The sequence below is a fragment of the Notechis scutatus genome, chromosome Z (assembly GCF_049901735.1).
Source record: "Notechis scutatus isolate UNSWTSFEM ecotype Mainland chromosome Z, rNotScu1.2, whole genome shotgun sequence".
Lineage (NCBI taxonomy): Eukaryota > Metazoa > Chordata > Lepidosauria > Squamata > Elapidae > Notechis > Notechis scutatus.
The window spans coordinates 44,917,462-44,939,859 of NC_142025.1; the positions used below are offsets into that span (position 1 = coordinate 44,917,462).

General features: G+C 37.9%; 1 protein-coding gene across 10 annotated transcripts in view; it reads right to left on the reverse strand.

Annotated features, from left to right (window-relative positions):
* The window catches only part of KIAA1217 (KIAA1217 ortholog), a 234,508-nt gene extending 222,413 nt beyond the window's left edge, over window positions 1-12,095 (reverse strand). For 5 of the 10 annotated variants that reach the window (XM_087947723.1, XM_087947721.1, XM_087947719.1 and 2 more), the window contains exon 1: window positions 3,198-3,481. In XM_087947723.1, the coding sequence (XP_087803849.1) occupies window positions 3,198-3,311 (114 nt within the window). In that variant the 5' untranslated portion in view covers window positions 3,312-3,481. Of the gene's footprint in view, window positions 1-3,197; window positions 3,482-10,773; window positions 10,899-11,284; window positions 11,689-11,941 lie in introns of those variants that run through there. The other 5 variants (XM_087947725.1, XM_026675686.2, XM_026675685.2 and 2 more) reach the window with 5 other exon arrangements.
* Between the last annotated feature and the right edge of the window lie 10,303 nt (window positions 12,096-22,398).

Consider the following 22,398-nt stretch of genomic DNA (forward strand, 5'->3'; position numbering starts at 1 on the left):
ACTGCCAGTTTCTGAAAAGCAAGGTTAATGGCAATGCCAGAAGGACTTTAAATGTTGCAGATGGTGACCATGTAATCATGGAACACTGCAACTATGCAGGATTCCTCGAACAATGACAACTGGGCCTCCTAGAGCTGCCATTGTAAGTAGACATAGATATATGACATTACACCTTTGGACCACACTTAGCAATGGAATTCTCGTTCTTATTTACAAGTAGGCCTCAACTTACAATCATTCATGTAGCCACTGTTCAAAATTGACTTACAACAGCCCTCACAATTACAACCACTGCAGCATCCCCACAGTCACATGATCAATATTCAGGTACTTGACAACTAGCATATATTTTACAAAGCTGCAAACCATCTGGGGTGACGTGATTGCCGCTTGCAACCTTTCTACAAACAAAGTCAGTGGGGAAGCCAGATTTACTTAACAACCATTTAACTCACTTAGCAACCATGGTGATTGCTAATTCTGGCAAAGCTGTTGTAAAATCAGGCACAACTCATTTAGTACCCGCTTGGCTTAGCAATGGAAATTCTGGTCTCAGTTGTGACTGTAAGCCGAGACTATGAGATAAGTGAGGGCTACCTGTACCTCCATATTATCCATTCAGAATCACGTCTCACTCAATTTTATTACTGATTTATCATCTGGTATCAATTAATATCGACTTGTAGGAACCACATATTTTCTTCAGGATAATTTTCTTGATAAAATATCGAGGTGGTTTGCCATTACCTTCTACCTCCCAGTATGGAATAGATGCTTTTGCCATTGTCATTAAAGCGATCATCTGCCTCTACCATCTACAGCTACAGGTGCCAGCTTGCTTTAGCTAGGCAGCTGGGAATATATAGTCCTGTCATATACTGACAGCCTTTTCAAAGTAGTCTAGGCAGGAAACCAAAACCATAACTACTAACACTAACCCCTGTAGGGTTAGAGTAGCAGAATTCTGCAAGTCAGAATGCACTTCCTTCCTCCCCTCCCTTTACTTTCATGAGAACTAGGGAGGGTTCCTTCAGAGATATTTTCTCCATCCCCATCCATCCTTTGGACTCAGATTTCTCTTATGAGACCATTGTCCAGGCTGTGACTTTTCCTCCTATCCACCAAAGTTGTTCTCATAGCCCATTATATACTCTTCCCCTTTCCAGGAGCATCCCTTTTCAATGATAAGGAAGCACACTGGCATTTGAGGAAGGATTTTTATTAGGTTCTTTTAATTAAAAAGATAGGTGAATATAGCAAACCCCAGTATCAATTTATATTCTTATCCTTATTTTAAAGCATGCTTCTGAGCCCCCCACCCCCCCGCATTACCTTTAAAGCATTATTGGAATTAGACTTGAAAACAAACACTAACATAGTAAAAGTTGGTAGAAAGGGGGGGAATTATAATATCTATGTTGAATTATTATTTAGTTACACTTTCAAATCCACCAAATTCACCAGCATCATGTAAGTAAGTCTAACTACACAATTTCTTTAGGGACTAAGGAAAAAATCACTGGCCCATAGAGTTGACCAGAGACTAAGCAGAGTTGCCCACTCATCCAATTCATATCTTAACCATCTGACCTTCTGAAATATTTCAGCAGATAGGATCTCCAGCAGTTAAAAACTAAGTGAAATCAACATAAATAGTCCAGAGTATATACATCTGGATCAGATGACCACTTCCCAGTTTGTTTGTGACATTGACCCCAATTGACTTTTACCTCATGGAGATACATCAAGCGACATGCATATTTCTATTTCCCACCAGAGGTGGCAGGAATAAACAAGTCAGACAATTGTCCAAGGCCTTTCATTTGAGTCCCTCTTCCCCAGCTGTGGCGTTATTTCAGCAAATAACTTGGGAGGAGCTTATTACTGGCTTCCTCCCTTTAGCTAGACAGCCAGCTGCACCAATCTATTTGTATACATTTGATGTAAACTATTTTTAATTTGTGAATTCTTGATCATTTTTTCCAGAAAATCCAGATGGCATTATGTCATTATCCATCTTGGCCAACGAAGAAGAAAGTGGAGAAAAGAGAATCAGAGGGTAATCAAGGAGCAAAATGCTCTAGATAGATGTATTAATATTACTGTCACTCAAAAGTTGCTACTAAATTATAAAAAATACATCTGTGAAGCCCTCCTGATATTCTTGCTGAATGTGCCCAAGCTCTTTTCCCATCATCACACCTATAGCAGTATCAGAAATTTGTGTAAATTAGATCCTAAAATATAAATTTCTCAATATACATTTATTTTATCAACTTCGTATTCTTACAAAATGAATGATGCATATATTTCTAGCCAATATATTTTAAACTGCATTCATTAGAAAATGAATCTTTGATTCAGTATGAATGCTTTTCTACTTGGCTATTCCACTATTTATTTTTAGTAACATTGTTCATAAGTGACACATTCTAGATGCCAAAGCATTTGTGGGATCAGCTATGGAAATTTCCCTTAGCTTTGCATTCTTCTGAAATGTTGAATAATAGAAAGACCAGAACCTAACAACTATTGGAAATTTAGCAATTCTTTGCATGATCTGAAACTATCACATTTTTAAAATTGAGCTGCTTAAGAACCTTGGGTCCAAATCCAGTTATAATCACTTAAATTCCAGTCATCACAAATAACTGTTGAGCTCACCAGATAAAATCAGCTCATATAAAAATAGAGCTACAAATGATAACTGATTGCTCAATTCACTATTAACCATTCTGCTGGGTCCTGCTCTGAGAATATGCCTTTTTTTACACGCATGCATAGCAAATTCTCATAAGGACAGATTAACATCAGTTCAATGAATGCATCTTCATCAAAGCAGATAGAAAATTCCCACAAAAATAGCAAAATACCTATCATTTAAAAAAGATATTGCATGTTAGCGTACTGCAGTGTCACTAAGTGTTAACAGGCTTAATTATAAACAGATATAATCTAGTTTCTTGACAGGTTAAGACTAATATGGGTACCCACAAAACAGTTGGAACTACAATTCCCAGAACCCTTACAAATGATTTTTTTATTTTATTGGTTATTATCAGATCTATATTCCACCTTTATTTTATACAATTCAGAGCCATATACATACATACTCCCTGAGGCACTAGAGTGAATGTGTGTCTTGAGATAAAACTGCATACTATTTTAGACCGAAACTATATATTTTATTTCCATACCTGATCTCTCAGTCTTTCTTGGTGGCCCATAATTGCAGATGCATGGTGGGGATATTTCTGTTTCAGATGCTCCAGAAATGCTTCTCTTTTTTTGTCCATATCAGAAGGTTGCATTCCCAAAATTTCTTGGGAACTCCGAGGGCCACCTACAGTATGTCTTCGAGGAATATGGCGACCCACCTTGGAATGGGTAGATTGCCTATTTGCAGAAGTAATGAATTCTTTAGGCCACAGGCAATCTGTATCATCTAATGAAGCTCCATGCACATTTCTTTTTCCCAGATCTGCGAATTTAAAAAAAACGAAGAAATTGTTAATGCAAAATCTTAAACACCACATTGATGAATGGAATTATATTATCCAGGGTTTTTTTTTAAATATCTCAGATAAAGTTGCTTCAATTCAAGAACAAATGAAATTATTTTGGAAAAATAACACCAAAAAGATAGTTGCTATTAGTGATATAAAATAATACATAAGGCCATATAGAATATGGTTCATTGTGGAAATGCTATACTCTAAAGTAAGATGGCGGATAAAAAAATAACTCCCTTTCTTCTTCAAGCTTAAAATCAGAACATTTTTTGAAAAATGTTTTCCCTATCATAACACTGCACTATTTTTTTTAAATAATGGAGCTATTACTAGTTTTCCTTACAATCTTGACTGATAATCCCCCCCCCCCCAAAAAAAAAAAGTGGAATTGAAATCTTTAACCTATCTTCCAGTGTGTTTCAATGTGTTCTGAAACTTTCGTGAAGTAATGAGAAAAACACTTCTTGTTGTGCAACCAGTTCTTCCCACACCCAATTTTCAGACTACAGCCTTGGTTTTAAATTTCATGGATCTTGCTTGGATGTTATGCCTCTCTGAGACAGTAGACTGGAAAATATAGTGTCACTTTTTCAATCAACCATTATTTTGAGAAATGAAATAAAAGCAAGTCTATGTGATAGGAAAAGAAATAAGTGGGGAATAGAGGAAAGTGAGAAAACTCTTACAAATTTAAACTTTGAGGCTTGTGCATTATGGACAACCCTGGGATGAACATTGCAGTAGTATGGACACTAGTGCTAACTTATCTGCAGGTAACATAGTGGAGTAGTGAAGGCATTAGATTAGAATTAGAAAATGGGAAACTTGTGAGTTTTAATTCTATCTTAGGCAAAATTCGTGAACCTGGATGAACCTGGGTTAATCACTGTCTCTCAACCCTAAAAAGGAGGCAGTTCTGAAAAACCTTACCAAGAAAACTGCAGAAACTTGTCTGTGTAATCTCTGAGAATCAAAAGCAATCAAAAAGAAGAGGGAAAAAAACCCTGCAGATAACTAAACTCTTGGGTCCATAAGAAAAATGAAGGTTGAAGAAATGAATAGTGGAGAGTAAACTAAAGAACACAGTCCTATAAAAAATTCCTAATTTTGTTTATAACTTTATTTGCTATTATTACTGATTTTTAAATTTCCTTTTTCAATTAACATATTGTGCAGCATTTCAATTTTTATGTTATCTTGAAAGTAAACCTCTTGTCTCAACTAAAGTAATTTTATTGTAGTTTTAGAAGCAAATACAGTATACAGAGTTGAGACATTGGTTGTCCAGTGTTTAAATGTTTGAATTCAATGAACTTTAAGCAGGCTATCCAAAACCCCAACTCCAAGTACAATATTGTGACCTTTTATTTATTTGTTTATTCAGAAGATAATCTTACTTGTTTCTGTGGGATTCGCTTTCATGTAAGAGCTGTGAAAAGCTTCAAGTCTATTCAGAAGAAGCCACATTGCATCATTTCAAGGCCTCCTCTGAAAGTGTCAATATATATTAGAGGTTTTGTGCCTATTTCCAGTCCACTATTGGAAATATGTTCTGTTCACATGCAGAACGATCTTCTACTCCTAAACGAATGGTGGTCATATGCATATTCATTTGGAAGTATTGTTTTTATATGCTTTGGACTGTTTTATTCATATTTACAACTTAATTCTGATTGTTTTCAACAATCTAAGTTCAAACTGGATCCATATAGCATAATAGTAAGATAGTTGGTCTAAGATTAGGAAAACCAAGTTCACCCTGAATCTTTAAAATTCAGTAGGTTACTTTCTCTCAGCCTCACCTATCTCACATTTGCCATTGCAGAGATTAAAATAAGGGAAATTAAAGTACGGGGTACACTGCCCTAAGCTCCTAAGAAAAATGGGACATAACTCATAATCATTATATGCTCCTTGCAATACCCTAAAATTTCAGGTATCATATCACAGCCAAACTAAGTCAGAATTCTGACTGATACATGGCTGCCTGTCCCATTTAGTTCCTCTTTCCAAGCGAAAACTAAGGTCTTTGTGTGCTTTGGTTAGTATAACGTCTAAACACATCTATCTGTTTAGAAACAAATAATTTATAATCCCAGAATTGGAAACCATGATTTGTTCTTGTATTCTGAATCCTGTATTGTTTAAGGACAGATTTCCTGTTAAATAAACCACAGAAAGAGCAAAAAGATAAAACCAGGAAAATTTTCCATTAGCCTTGTGCTTATGTGTGCTACACCAAGTTGCCTTGTAACAGTTTTTCATAATTTGATATACTCCTTTTTAAAATATTAGTTTAATTAAACTGAACACAACAAGAAAGAAAGAACAAAAGGGGGCAAAGACCAAAAAATATTTTATACACATACACACATGGGCTTCTCTTGCATGTAGATACATGTATAGTTTCAGATATTTCATTAATAATCATACGCATATATTTTGCTTCTGTAAGCATCAGTTCATCAGTTATGACAACATCAAGTTTTCAATCCACTGAATTTACTGGGGCCATATAAATTTGGTGCCTTCCTAATTCATTTTCCAGATTGCTCAGTCCATGCTGAACTGAGAAATACTGAGAAATGAACCCATACATCAAGAAAAAGAACTGGTTGGGAAAAACTGCCTTAAAAGCATTTGAGTTTAGCCAGGAGCTTACCCAAGGCCATCTATTGAGTTTGTAGCAATGGAGAGATCTGAACTGACAAACTACTGAGTAGAGCTCAGTTTCTCATCTACTTTATCACAGCAATTCTTTTATGAATCTTTTCTCTATGATTTGCTGCTGTAGAAATCATTAGCTCCACTGCCAGCAGCCTCTGTGAAATGCTAATCTTCATGTTCTCCATATATGGTAATTTGCATACACTTTGGATTTCTCTATTTTAGTATTATTTACATTAACCGGAGCATCCCCAGGAAGTTTCTGCACTGTCACCTAGATTGTTATTGCAAAAGATTGGGAGTGTTTTTGTCTACAATCCATAAACAGCAGCTGCTAGGATTACCAACTTCTTTACTGTTACCCATCCTACACAACTCCCACAGTTATCTCTATCAGTTGTGCTATGCACTATTCTGTAGCGTGTATTTACCTTCCATAATGACAATTATGTCTTATTATTTCAGATGTCAAGGCTGTTTTTTGATGAACTGCCAACCCCAATTATGTCTACATGGCCAGGAAGGCAGAGCATGGTTTTATCAATGACCATTCAGAGCCAATCGAATGGCTTGTTTGATTCTATTGTTGCTGCTGCCTGGGGTTGGGGTTGGGTGGTTTAAATTGTGAACTTTTAACTATCGACTTTCAATGTTCTACACCTGCCTGCCTCCCACTCCCCCCCCCCGTCACTGCTATATAAATTTGTTTAATAAATAAATATATAAATATAAAAGCAATGCTATAATGCAGGCCTCAAGAAAAACTAAAGGGGATGAATATTTGAAAACTGATTTGGGATGGAGCAAACAAACCCAGGTTCTTCCTTACTAAATAGATTGGAACAGCTGCCCATCTTGATAATGTCAATTCATTTTTTAATTTTTGGACTAATTTTGGTATTCAGTGTAGAGTTCAGATATATACTTCTAAATAAAGATGAAGCTAGTGCTTTGCTTTACAACTCTCTCTCTCTCTCTCTCTCTCTCTCCCTTTGTCTTCTGTGTGTGTGCGTGTATGCGTAAATAAAATCAGGATATACAGGAAATCTAAAGGGTATCAATAGCAACTATTCTGAATAGCCTACGTTAAGTCCAACCTATATAAGGTTATGTCTTTTTGTGATCTTGGTATTTCAGGGCACTATGGATCAGGGGTTGCCAAACTTTTGGGCGTCAGGGGCCACCAAACTCATAATTTTAAATCCCGGGGACTACTAATATGAATTTTGACTGACGGTGGCTTGCTGACATTGGTGGTGGTGAGGAGGGGAGAGGGGGGGGAGAGATCTTATCTAACCTCCCTCCCCCCCTCATACACACACACACAAACACAGAGGCAGGGATGGGATTCAAATTTCTTAACAACCGGTTCTTAGGCATGACCTAATTTGTAGGTGTGGCTTGGTGGTCATGTGACTGGCTGAGCATGGCTTGTATGTAAATATTATAAATATTGATGTAAATATTGATTTTTTAAATTAAAAAATAGCAACTTTTACCCAAGATCAGGCAAAGCAGGAAGGCAGATTGAGTTGTTCACAGAATCAGATTCAGAGATCTATCTTTCTGCCATTGGCTACCTGAGTCTGTCACATAAAATTTGCTTGCAAGCAAACTCATAAAAGTAACTCACAACACACCATGTATGTAAATATTGATTTTTTTTTTATTAAAAAGGAGCAACTTTTACCCAAAATAAGGCAAAGCAGACAGGCAGATTGAGTTGCTCACAGAATCATAGATTCACTTAGAGATCTGTGTTTCTGCCAACGGCTATCTGAGTCTGCACTGAATAATAGAACCTTCAGTCCCAAGGGTGGTTGTAAAGATTAGCCGGAAAGCAAGAAATCCAATGATTTCCTGCTTTCTAGCTAATCTAAATCTCCTGGCACAGCAGACGGTTGGGGGAAAAAAAGGAAAAATAGCAACTTAGAAGGCAAGTTTGCCAGGTAAGGAGTGGGCGGGGAGGGTTCCCGCAGGCCATGTGGGCGGGGCAGACTTGTGTTCCTGAGCAGCCTGGATTAATTGCTTTGGGGGGGGGGTGCTCTGGGGATGACATTTCCCTCTGCGGACCATCAACATTTTTTCACGGACCACCAGTGGGCCGCGGACCACCGGTTGGCAACCACTGCTATGGATTACAAAGATGCCCATATTACAATGTACTGTATCTAGTACAATATAGGAAATTAGACTTAGCATTTAAAGTTATATACCACTTTACAGTGCTTCACAGCCCTCTCTAAGCAGTTTACAGAATCAGCATATTACCCCCACAATCTGGCTCTTCATTTTACTAACCTTGGAAGGATGGAAGGCTGAGTCAACCTTGAACCCGGTGAGATATGAACTGCCAAACTGCAGGCAGCAGAAGTAGCCTGCAGTACTGCACTCTAACCACTGTGCCACCGTAGCTCAAGACTTGTACTACAGACAATTAAACAGGGATGCATTATGCACAATGTGCATTATGCAGCTATGACAGAGGGAGCAGGTGGGTACAACTCATTAATTCCCGTGGTTCTAGGTAATACTATTTGCAGAGAGAAGGACAGCTGAGCTCCCAGGTAGTTCCCCATCATGGCTGGTGGAGTACATACAAGGCAGATATGTCACTGTACCTCCCAGAGGACAATGCAACTATGTGCTTAGACATAGCTTCTTCCAGTTTCTATCTGCTGCTTTACGACCTAGAAGAAAATGCTTGAGAAAACATACATGCTTTTTTCTAAATGTGAATAATGAAAAACTCTGAGTCAACTCCTAATTCTGCTGGAGTCACTTTGTCTGCCACTATCAATGACCTGTACAAATACAGGAAGTCTCATTCATTTTTAGTTTCTGCGCATGTATGCATCAATTAGATCAAATACTTCCCAAAATTATTCAGCCTTGCAATTTTACAAAGCAGTAGACCAAGAAAATGTGGCATTGATATGATTATGTAAATGCATAGACATTATTTATACTCCTATGATGGTCTTGAAGATTCAATTGTCTTCTATTTTGGGAGTAAAAAAAAATCTGATTGTTTTGAGATTATTTTTCAACAGAGTTATATTCAAACCTATTTACAAATTGAGATTCCAATAGTTTTATACCTAGAAATGCTATTTGTCATTACCTTGGGAATTCTTTGAGTTATATCTGGAAAGGTAGCCACATTCTAAGATATCAAATTTAGCTGCTTGCCAGGCTTAAAAAATTAAACAGAAGTTTGTTTTCTACATATCCATGAAGGTAAGTAGATGAGAAACAAGTATGCAGCTTATGATATATCCATCATCTTTATTTTCTTTGAAGGTCGAAATACTTTACTCCATAAAATTACCATAGCAGTTGTTCTCTCAATTCATTTTTAATCAAGCTGAGAATCTTGCCCCTAAGTATGGTAGTGAAATAACAGTAAGTTTCCACCCAGTGCTCCTATATCATGGGTGTCAAACTCGCTGCGTCATGTTGCCGTCATGTGACGTATGACCTTTTTTCTTTTCGCTGAACTGGGGTGGGCGTGGCTTGCATGTGACCCATCCAGCCTGTAGGCCACCAGTTTGGCACCCCTGTCCTATGTCAGACAGCACAGTGTTTTGGAAACTTTTATTCATTGTTTACATATAGCAGGGGTGGATATTTGGACTTTCATGCTGCCTTCAGGTTAATTTCCAAAGAGCCCTGGCAGTGATCAGCTAAAATTCCTGGAGATCTTTCCTTGGCTGCCCATTTGAAAGGGAGGAAAACAGGGGCAATGAGACAGACAGAAGTGGCAAAAAGAAAGGGGACAGAAATAAGATGGGAGAAGAAAAGTTTACTCTATCCATTTCTGCCTCAGGCTCCACCCACCACTCCCTTATGATCTCTGGCTGGATTTCCTAAGAGTAAATCCAATTCTTAACTGAAAAAGGAAACCCACCAACATGGAGAATTATGCTGCATTCATACGATATACTAAAATGACATATATGAATCATGTAAATAATTCCTACTACAAAACCTGAATTGCCAGACTGAAAATTCCAAGAAGTTTCAGTACATCAAGAGGCTCCATAGACCTTTCAAAATATATACCAGTGGTTATATGCAAGGTTAACAAACCTACCTGTATGAGCCTGTACAGATGTGTTTGCATGTGTCATCAGTGTACCAATTCAAAGAAATTAAATTAGCAAGAAATAAATTTATTAAAACATTTTATGCCACCTTTTATCATTGAGAATATAAATATACACATGAGTAAAGAAAAATGTTAAAGGTTCACTATATAAACATAATAAAGCAGAGAGGGCAGCAAAAGAAAAACAGAAAAATAACAGGCAACAGAACAGAGTGAAGTTTCAATAAATGAAAAATATGTAACATTCCCCCCACCCCCCAATACATTGGAAATATTTCTAACATATATATGTGTGCACATGTGCACATAGGTGCACACACACACACTTTAAATAGCACTTACATTTATTCAGTTAAGACAAAAAGTGTTTCAGCTTCAGTGAAATCTCCCTAAAGGGAGATAATAAAATCTGCAGGGACCTCAAATACAGTAACTGAACCTATATTCTAGTTTCCCAAAATAATCTACGCAAAAGAAACATACCTTAGAAACTCCCATAAAGTAATGCATTTAGATTAGTCACGTGTTCTGTTCTAGAAGCATTTGTTGCTAAAACGTAGAGCCTCGGACACCAAGCGAACACACACCAGGTCTGACCTCACGGCGTGAAAGCGGCGTTCACAACTTATGGCTACAGTCCAAGACAAACGCGCGTTCCATGCGGAGTAAGCTAAATTTTGAGCGATTTCACTGGACGCGAAAATACGAACGCCAATCGGCCACCTTCCCGGACAGTAAAGGGCAGGATTTCGATTTCCAATTAAAAATTAATAGAACCCTCTGATGGGAGACTGACACCCCTTCCTCGCTTCGGATTACTTTGGGATTTCCAAAACAGGATATTATTTTGCCTTCCAGAAAGGTGCTTTCTTCCCCAAGACAAAAGGTACAGGCAACCACAGATAAATTAAGCATCTGCTTCAGATACTCTTACGAAGATTTAAAAAAAAAAACAGCCAACGAGGGATAAGCTTCACGCGGTTTAGTTACTTACCCTTCCTCGGGTTGCTGCTTCTCGGACAGACCGAGAGCGGCTCCGATTTCTGGTTCTCAGCTTCCTCCATTACCGCTGCCTCCGCTCCTGCCACAAGCTTTCGATTCACAAAGCTTAAAAACTTTCAGCTCAAAAAAACTACCCAACGGCCCTTCTTCCCCTGGACAGCAGAAAGTTCTTTTCGAAAGGCAAATTACATTCCAATAAGCCCCCCGCCCAGATATCTAGTCGAGGTTCTCCTCCCTCAGCAAACCAATGGGCAGCGGCGCTTTCAAAGGCGGCTGTTGGCTCCCGCCGCTGTGGCTGAAATAGCCCCCAATCTCTCTCTCTCTCTCTCTCTCTCTCTCTCTCGGAGGCCCTCAACAGGTGATGAGTTTGAATTTTTGTCTTCGCTTTTACTCACGGCAGTGTTGGTCCTTAACAAGACAAGCGTCCCCGAGGCAACTTTATGATCCGCGGTGGGGAATCGGGCGAGAGTTTAGCTTTAAAGCACAGTCGTGCTAATCATAAATCAATACTGGAATGTGAAAATTCAATTTCATATATAGAATGAGTCCCAAAAGGACTTGGTCTAAGAACCTAAATTCCCTGATAATGGTACAATACTAGCTAATTATTATTAGACTGTGCATATGTGTATATAAAAAAATAAAATACCTGGTCAGTTGAGACAGGAAAGAAAAAAATGACATTTTTAGATATAGCTTCTTCAGGAAAACAACAAAACACTACACAAAAGTATCTGCCACCCGAAGATAATAGCCTTGATGGCAGTTTAATGAAGTTGCAATGAAGGATAGAGGAACAGACTGGTCAAAATATTTGCAAGCTCACTTGCATGATGCACACAGTAGTACAGTAATATTTATCAAATTACAATGTGAAGCATGATCATTGGTTGGAAAATGGAGGTGTGGCTCTAAATACTATACAAATTGAGAAAATGGGATGAAGAACCTGACCAGACACTTAAGCATCTGTTAAATAAAAGGTAATCAGAAGAAAGCGGTGCTTTTCACAAACTAAAATTAGTCTCTCCTGTAATGCAGAGACTGCTTACTCTTATTTCTCTTTTTCTCCACCCCTTCCCCAGTACAAGTTGACTTTTTTTCTCAAAGAGGTTAGAACTCATCATTAACAGAGGGCTGAATTTAAACCAAGGGCTGTACATTGTCTCTAGAAACATTTGACATGTAACAATATGAGCAATTGTTCAAGACTTGGGGGGAAGAGTGGACAAGTCAAGATAGCATGATTGAATCTCTGTCCCATGTAGTTGCAGTCACCATCTTGAATTTTTCAAACCCCACACCTCCTTGCAGATGCCTTTATTCAGTCTGGAGTCTAAAGTCAGAACTCATCTAAACTATGGTTTAACAGATGAACTGATCAAATGGACGGATCTCTTTTATTCAAGAGGTTCCAGCTCCTCAAGTTAAAATATTCCAAAACTTGTTCCAAAGGTGTTTTTTGCCTCTTGACATGGGACAACCATAACCTAGATGACTGAGAATCTCCATAGACATTTATCCCAAAACTTATTTCAACATTTTCTGTTTCTACTTCTGACTATGGATCATTGACTGTGATGGAGGGAGGGAGGGAGAATGAATCCCACTGGTATAGGATGTCATGAAAAGATAGTAGGAGGCATTCAGAGGAATGTCTGTTCCGTTCAATGCAGGTAGGTGTCAATTACAACCACAGTTGGGAACAGAATTTATTTTGCTAAACAAAGCAGTTAAGCAAGTTACGCTTTATTTTATGGGCATTTTTGGTTGTTAAGTGAATCAAATGGTTGTTCAACAAATCTGGGTCCCCCCATTGACTTTGTGGGAAGTAGGCTGGGAAGGCTGCAAAAGGCAGTCATATGACCAGCGGATGCTGCAACTGTTGTCAGAATCCATGCTGATTGCCAAGCACCCAATTTTTTTTATCATTGTGCAGATGACACAATAGTTGTAAGTGCAAAGACTATTTGTCACTTTTTTCAGTGTTGTTGTGACTTTGAACAGTTACTAAACAAATGGTTAAATTGAGGGCCACCTGTATCTTAAGAAGTAGACGGTTAGGGTTGGCCATCCAAGTAAAGTATGGGTTCTTTATTCAGGCACATTGATATTCCCCAAATGAAGTTGTAGGAGACAAATTCTACCATGGGGATCAGTACAAGAAAGCCTTTCACAGATGTTCCCACCTACCATTTCCAGGTATAAGAACAGTCTCTGCAACATATCCTTCTTCCAAATTCTAACAGTGCAAAAGCTCTCTGGATGATTGCATCTGGCAGTTTTCAAACTGAAATAAATTAAGATTTATAATTGCAGACTTCACAAAACCCATAAAAGACAGCACTAAGGCATGCCAAGCAATAAGCCAGGAGAAAATTAGCTAAGCTGAGATGGAACTGGAAACTAAAATAGACAAAAATAGATAAATGAATAGACCAGCCATGGACTTGGCAAGCTTACTGGGTCATTAGCTGGGAAAAGAAGGGAGTTTGGCAACAGAAGGAGCAATTCGATGCATAAGTCCCACAGTGTTCACTGGAGCTTACTCTGAGGGAAGTCTGTTTCAGATTGCAGTACTATAGAAAGATATAATCCATAAATCATTAAAGTCAATCAAAATATTGCAGCCTGGCAGATCTCTGAGCAATTTAGAATTATCTCCCACATGTCAGGAGTTCCTGAAATCTGTGCCACATGTAGCAAACAACCAGGCTGTACACTGTTGCCCTCTCAGTCATAATCCAGGATTGATTCCATCCGCCAAGTTGGCCATTGGGTTTTCTTTCCAGAAAGTAGAAGAACAAGCTTCCTCTTCCAGCTGAGCCTTGCTTGAGAAATGTGGTTCTTGGTTATTGAAGTCTCCTTATTTGATCCTCTGGTTCTGAATCTTGACTATTGTCTTGTTTCACAGTTCCACATTCTTGGCTTATCTTAGTTCAGTGTTAAAGCCTAAATAGGCAGACAACCATATACAACTGCTTCTGCTTTTCATTTGTTTTGAGGTGGCAGTGGTGGCTACATCTCATTAGCCCAAAATGGAATTGGTCCAAAAGTTCAGAGCACCATACCAGATAATGAATATTCAAGACTGTACATATGTGTTTACTTATTGGGTACTCTAGTGTATGTTGATTAAGCAATTAGCATTTACTTCCTTTCCCCAGGTGTACATATGGCCTTACTCATGATAGGTTGCCACTTAGCATTTACAAAAAAAATAAAAAAAGTATCAAGCTTATTTCATCATTCACATTTTAAGAAAAACAAGATACTGCAGTAATACATTTCTGAACAAGTAACAAGGCTATATAACAAATTGAGTAGTAACGGAACAGAGTAAAGACTGGGCAACTAACTCCAATCTCAGAATAGGATCTCCTGACAAAAATCTCTTTATTTCATCTGATTCAAGAGAAAGGAGATGTTGGTAAAGATAACCACAGCAACTGATGAAACCAGCACTGGGTAGTAGACTGGACCATTTTGGATGTTTCAAAACTTGGAATCAACATATGGACCTGCTTTTATGTAAAATATATGAAACTGTTCTAGAACAGGATTACACACACACACACACACACACACACACACACACACACACACACACGCTGTAATGTTGAGCATTACATGATGTCTACAGCATGATGATGTCAAAGTGATGGGTTCATGCAAATGTTGCCATTATGTACGCGCATCTCAATGTCTGAGACAAGTACAGATAGTCCTTGACTTACAATAGTTCACTTAGTGATAGTTCAAAGTTATAAAAGCACTGAAAAAAGTGACTTACGACTGTTTTTCACACTTAAGACTATTGCACCCTCATAGTCACGTGATCAAAATTTGGATGCTTGGCCACTGACTTATATTCATGACAGTCGCAGTGTCCCGGGGTGGATGTTATCACCTTTTGCAACCTTCTGACAAGCAAAGTCATTGGGGAAACCAGATTCACTTAACAACCATGTTGCTAACTTAACAACTGCAGTGATTCACTTAACATTTGTGGCAAGAAAGGTTGTAAAAGGGGAAATTTTGCTATCTCACTTAGCTACAGAAATTTGGGGTTCAATTGTGATCGTAAGTTGAGGACTACCTATATGTAAGTTACATCATTTGCATGATGATGTCGCCATACCCATGCTGTCTTTTGCTTCCTCCCCCAATGCTCCCACCACCAACTACATATGCCAAAGAAAATCAGTTTTAATTCCAAGCAAGAGTAAAACATTTCAAGATTAAGAAGGTCTTCTCAAAATGGGCATCTTTCAAAAATCTTTTTTCCAAGTTTAGCCCAACTCATTTTGAAAGGACCAGGTTGAAGGCAGCTTACGTAAACCATCATAAATTACCTAAATCTGCATGATGCCTCCAAGCTCTTCACTGCTTTAAAGTTTAATATGAAAAATGAAGAGTTTAAACAATGAAGCCAACAGTCTGACAGATTTGATAGAAAAGAGGATCAGAAAAAAATTGTATATAAATTGGACAAGGTGGCAAGACAACCCTGTCAGTTCTGTGTAACACCAATTACCACAATCCACTGTTCAGAGACAAGACTAGTCAGCTGAAATCCTAGTGTGATGGTAGAGGGACAGGCCAAAAATGCTTTTCTTTGTGCTTCTGGTTTTATATATAATACTAAATGAGAAGTGACAGGAGCTGGCATTTCAGCAGCCTGTTGCCAAAATATCCTGTAAGACATTTCATCTGGAATCAAGTTTCACTCTTTGTTTCCTGCAGTATTTTAAGCGTTCTTTTCTTGGAGGAGTAGGATTCTTGTGTCTCCATAGAAATGGAAAACTAGAATGTAACAAATAACAAAGGACATATTCTGAGTTTGTCCTTCTCATCACCTTTTTTGTTTTTTGTTTTGCTTCTCCCCTGCATTACAACTTCATTTGTTTTGAAATTGTTTTCAAATTTCTAGAGTTGCCCAACTTAACTGATCTTGATTGGCCAAACTAGAATAAAAATAATCAAATAAAAAACGCTTTGGGGTGCAAAATACCAATGGAAATATTTTCAGCCAGGTAACAGGATTAGGACAACACAAACTTCTGAGGAGTTATCATTCTAAGGGCAGACATAAAGACAAAGAACACACACTTTCTGGGACCCATTAGATGGCACTTTCAAAGATGGAGCCCGGAGAATGTCTACTCTGCTGAATCTTATAGGACAGGAAAAGAAAATGTGAGAAAGGTAGTCATTAAGTTAACAGGCCCTGCAAATGAAGGGTTTTATAAGTCACTACCAGTAACATGCGTTGCCCCCAAAAGTTCACTAATAACCAGTGCAGCTATCAAATTTGTCACAAGTGCATGTCCAGACAGGCCTATGACTATCCATATATGGCTACATTCTGGATCAACTGTAGCTTCCAAGTGGTCTTCAAGGGTAGCCCAGGTGCACCACACTGCAGTAGTCCAAATGTGAGATGATTAAGGCATGAACAATAATGATAAGTTAGCCTCAGTCAGAGAAAGAGTGCCACTGGCATATCAGACCAATTTGTGCAAAGGTCCTCATGGTCATCACTGTCACAACTTCTTCCTCATTTATTGCAGTGCAATATTTAGGGAGGGAGGGAGGGAGGGAGGGAGGGAGGAAGGAAGGAAGGAAGGAAGGAAGGAGTACTCAGAGTTGGCACCTTGGTCCATTAAAGTTTAATAACCATATTTGCATTCCTGGGGATTTAGATGGTCCCCATTGCAGCATAATAATGAAAATTACTTCCCACTGTCTTTTTTTCAGGACAGGCCATACATTTAAAGTTAATTTAAGCCTATACTTCAGTTCAATATTTCATTTCTATATTACAGAAAGTAAAGTATTAAAAAGAAATAAACAAGTTGTTCAATATAATAGCTATGATTTCAAATTAGTTTCCCCCAAATTGGTGCCCACTACATGTGATGAATTTCAACTCTGGTCTTTAATTCTGTTCTCTAGAAATCATAAGTTTTGATGTCCAACATGACACAAGGTTAGGGGAAATTATTCTAAACCATAGTTTGATCTAGCTAATAGGGTGTAATAGGGTGGCAAGGTTTATGCTAAACTATAGTTAACCCCATGTATGCCTCATGTCTTCCTTCTTTTAAAGATGCAACTGCAAATGACATATCTGGCATTAACTTTCTAATTAGTTGAAAAAAGCTAGGTGGGGAATCTATATTTTGTTGCAAGTATATTTATAGGTTAGTACTATATCATGAACAAATAATTAGCTTATTTATTTGCTATATTTGTAAACTGTCCTACAAGATTCCAGTGGTTTATAAAATAGATTAAACATCAAGCCAAATGTGACAAAATTAATTACAAAAATCCACAAAATGATTAAAAAAGTATTTGTCCTCCTTTCAACAACTTTTAGCAATTAAAATCTCCGTGAAACAGTTCAGTCCTCACCAGAGGTGGTATTCAGCAGGTTCTGACCAGTTCTGGAGAACTGGTAGTGGAAATTTTGAGTAGTTTGGAGAACCGGCAAATACCACTTCTGACTGGCCCTGCCCCCATCTATTCTCTGCCTCCCAAGTCCCAGCTGATTGGCTGGGTCATTTGTTCCCCTGCACCAGAGAATGGAACTGGAAAGCAGGTTAGTGGGGTGAGGAGAGAATGGGGATTTTATTTATTCTTATTTATTCATGTAATTTATTTTATATTGCCACCTATTCGCCCATGGTGACTCAAGGTGGCTTACACAATGTAAAACCATATTTAAAAAAAAACAATAAAAAACTAACAAAAAGAATCAAATAAATTAGTAAAGTACAATAGAACAAAAAATTGGGGGGGGGGAACCCACTCCCACTCCCCCACCCTGATGACAGCAGATCACACTAGCCATTTGATGGGCTCCATCCCTCTCTCTCTGGGCGTCAGGGAGCTGCTCATCTGGTTTCTGGTGTGCGCACGTGCACTCCTGTTTTGGCACTCAGTGCCAAAAAGGTTAGCCACCACTGGCCTAGAAGGTCATCATCTTCCTAATGTTATTCCCGCAGGTACAGAGTCTATTTTTCAGATTGACGAATGCCATCTTGCATGATGAAACATAGGGTCTGGATCCACCTGGGCAATTTTCATCTCCGCATTTATTATGTCTTGCCATCTTTGTTTTGGCCTTCCACTCAGGCACTTGCCATCTGTATTAAAGTGAAAGGTGATGCAGGCAACAGTTGGGATGTTTGCTCATAGGACATTTCTCCCACATTTTCTCAGGTATGGGTGCAATGCCCATTTGCTGCTATACTGTGTCATCACTGACTTGATCAAGAAGAGAAACATCTAACAACCAATGAAACATGTGCATCTCCATGGCATGTAGAGTGTTCAATCCTTTTCGCCAGCACCATATAAAGCTACTAGGCATTCCATTATTTTATACACCTTTGATAGATTGGCATGCATCAATTGCAAAGCACTCCAGAGATCTCTTTCCATCATAGCTATACTTTGTTCATGCTTGCACACATTTTGTCATTAGTGCTGCCGGTATCAAAAATTAATTGTCAAACACTTTTATAGGAACTGAAATTACAGTAGTAAATTAAGTAATCCTAATCTTAGAACAGAATAAATTTCATGGTTAGCAGTGTCTGATATGGTTATAGACATTTGATCTAAGCACACAATGATAAAACAAGTTCTTTAGACCCATATTAACAAAGCTATTAGAAGTAATAGCACAGTCATTTTATTAGCATTAAATAATATTGACTATTTTATTGGGATTTTTTGCATGGGCTGACATACTTGCATTATATGAACACAGAGTAATATTAGAGTAATATTAGAATATTATTTCCCTTCATTCATAATATTAGATATTTTCATGTAATAATGAATCTTAATGAATTTGTCACATTTAGGCTACCTCTAATTAGAATATAAGGTTACAAAATAGTTTTCAATTGTAGTTTTCTGAGCAGTCAAGAGAGCAAATATTCAACTCCTTTTCACAATGTGATTAAGATCAACTATTTAGAATTAATCTAAACTGACTTTAAATTATTTAAATTATTTAAGTTTATCTCAACTGCATATAACTTTAATGTCAAAAATTTGTATAAGATTAGTTTATTTTTATCCAACCTAAACTGCTTTTTTAAGTAAAATATGATAAAGTAAATAATATTTTATTACAAATCTCAAGGCTATGGTACTGTAGAACTAGCAATACCTAAAAGCTATAATTAAAAGTTGGGCACTATCATTTCAATTTAGAAGAAAAGAATGCAACTTTTTAATAAACTCAGTAATGATTTTTTTAAAAACTATTACTACCGCTACTACCATTAGCACCTAATAATAGCATTGATCTATAGCAGGTATCAGATATCCAAGCATCATTGAACTTAGCTGTTACCTGAATGGAAGACTATCAGGACATATTATTGCTGCAGAACAGACTGAAAAGCTGAAAATACTTTGGAGAGAAAGTCAACAGCAATGTTTGCCAAAGTATCTCTCTATGGATACACACTAATGCCAAAAATCAATAGTTATTTCTTACCCCTGCTTTAGTCTATTCCTCTGCTGCTGGGTTAGATTTCTCCTTGCAGTCATCATCAATCATGCACCATTGCACCAGATAAAAAGTGATTACACTACATAGGTCAAAGCTATGTTCAGTTTTGCTTCCCTTTAGATAGCAGTTTAATCACAGCACTGGGGAAAAGGGAGTGCTGGCTTGTTCTGCAGCATATCCTTTTATTCTTGGCAACTAATATAAATTTAGAATTAGAACCAATTAAAATCCTTTCTAGTTGGGAACAAGTATGATGAATAGCTGAGCTGGTACCACTGGTATTTACAAGCTGCTTAAGCCATCAGCTTACAATTCTCATATTTAAAGAAGGGGAATCCTTTTTAAAATCCCATCATTCTGTTCTTTGAGGCTGATTCTTCCCTCCAGTTTTTAGACTCTGGAACTGCTTCATTTCAAAATCTGCTCTCTTGTGATTAGAATGGAGACACAGTTCACAATATTCAATTCAAGAAAATTGGAAATATAGTTTTAAGCAAATTTCACTTTTTACATGGAGTATGGATCTGTGGTATTTATGGAGCTCTTGAGAATGACCAAATTGCTGAAACTAAGCAGATATGGAAAAACTCCTGTCAGGTTCCACTAGAAGATTATATCCAATAAATTCCTTGGGGTCAATTAAGAAGTCAATTTGTTTGAATATAATATACATTTAATATAAACAATACTCTACTACACGGGTATCAAACTCGCCATGTCATATTGTCGTCACGCGACGTTTCACATTCTCAGAGCTGGGGTGGGTGTGGCCTGCATGTCACCATCCAGCCCATGGGCCACTAGTTTGACACCTCTGATCTACTACATCTTAGACAAATTGTCATGTGTCTTCCAAGGCAGTTAAATTACTTATTTACTTATATTTATTCAATTTTTATCCCACCTTTATTAGTTTATAAATAACCCAAGGTGACAAACATACTCCTCTCCCCCCCACAACAACAATCCTTTGAGATATGTTGGGCTGAGAGAGAGTGCTTGGCCCAAAGGGTTACCCCAAGGTCTTGAACAACTCAGTTTGGCCTTTGCCAACTCACTGCCACCAAGTCATTGCAGGATAATTCAACACAGCCAATTCATTGTTGGGACAACTCACTGCAAGCTATCAAAGGGAAACCTGAGTGGGTGAGCTAATGAGAGGGTGGGCAGAGCACAGAGTGACAGCAGCAGCTGGGCCTTCCCATTTTCACACACACCACCAGCTGCCCATGGTGAGCTGTCCCGGCAGCAAATTGACAGTATTGGGCTGTCCTGCAATGACTTGGTAGTGGCAAGCTGGCTGTACCGAATTGTCCCATTCTGAATTACCCAGCTGGTTTTCATGCCTAAGCCTGGATTAGAACTCACAGTACCTGGTTTTCACCCTTGTGCCTTAACCCACTAAACTAAATGAACTGTGTTAACTTGCAATTTTAAATTAAATTACATTAAAATTAAATTTAACAGAAATAAAAATGCATTGTGGCTTATGGTTTATACAAACATTTCAATATTTCAATATTTAATGAGGTTTAATATATGCGGCCCATGTCTTATGCGATTCACTCTCTAAAGAAAAACAATATTCTGGTTCAAAATAGTCCCTGATGGTGACCATGCTATAGTTTTCTTAAATCTGGTATCCCGATGTGCCTGCCCATTTACTGATTACTAGGAATAGATTTTTTTTTCAGTCTCCCCCTGCCCTCATTTCCACACTGTAGAACAAAGGTCTTCAAACTTGGCAAGTTTAAGACTTGTGGATTTCAACTCCCAGAATTTCTGAGATAACATGACTGGAGGAGAAATTCTGGAAGTTGAAGTCCACAAATCTTAAAGCTGTCAAGCTTGAAGACTCCTGCTGTATAATGTTTTCGTTGGGGAAGGATAGTTGGTTCCCTTTGTATTAGCATTTTGGTTCCATATGATGGTGTTTCAACTTTGCCAGGCTTTGTTAAAATAGACATGCATGCATATGTTAATTTTTTTTTAAATCCTATAATGCCAATACAGAGTTTTTTAATGCATTTTTTTACTTATTTATTAGCTTCATTGAAGCATCGTAATTTCAGCTGCTGTTTTTTTTTTTAATATATTTTCAAATTGCAACTTTCATTTCCAAGCTACCTTGGAAATCATGTCAAGTTGGAAGAGGCCACCATGGTGGACATATAAATATTATATACAAAGCCTTTTCAACAGAAGCAGAAGGTCCAAGTAATATCCCTAAATTAGTTGAGAACCCAAACTTTCTTTCTCATTTCTCACTTTGTTTGAAGGCCACCTACTAAAAGAATATAATACTGAGAGAAATAGACAGATTTCAAGGTTTCTTCCAGACATTTTACTTTTGGTAAATGGCCAAAAGACAAGACACTGCTCTTTGATCCTTCCTGTTCCCTACGATGCCATAATTAAACCATCTGGTTAAAAGAAAACAATCCAACCTAGATATACTCACATCCTCTTCAGATTTACGGGAATAAAAAACAAGTTTCCACTCCTGAATTTTTTATCAGGCCTGTAGTTAGCCAAAAGATTAGGGGAGGCCACTAGAAAAAATAAGG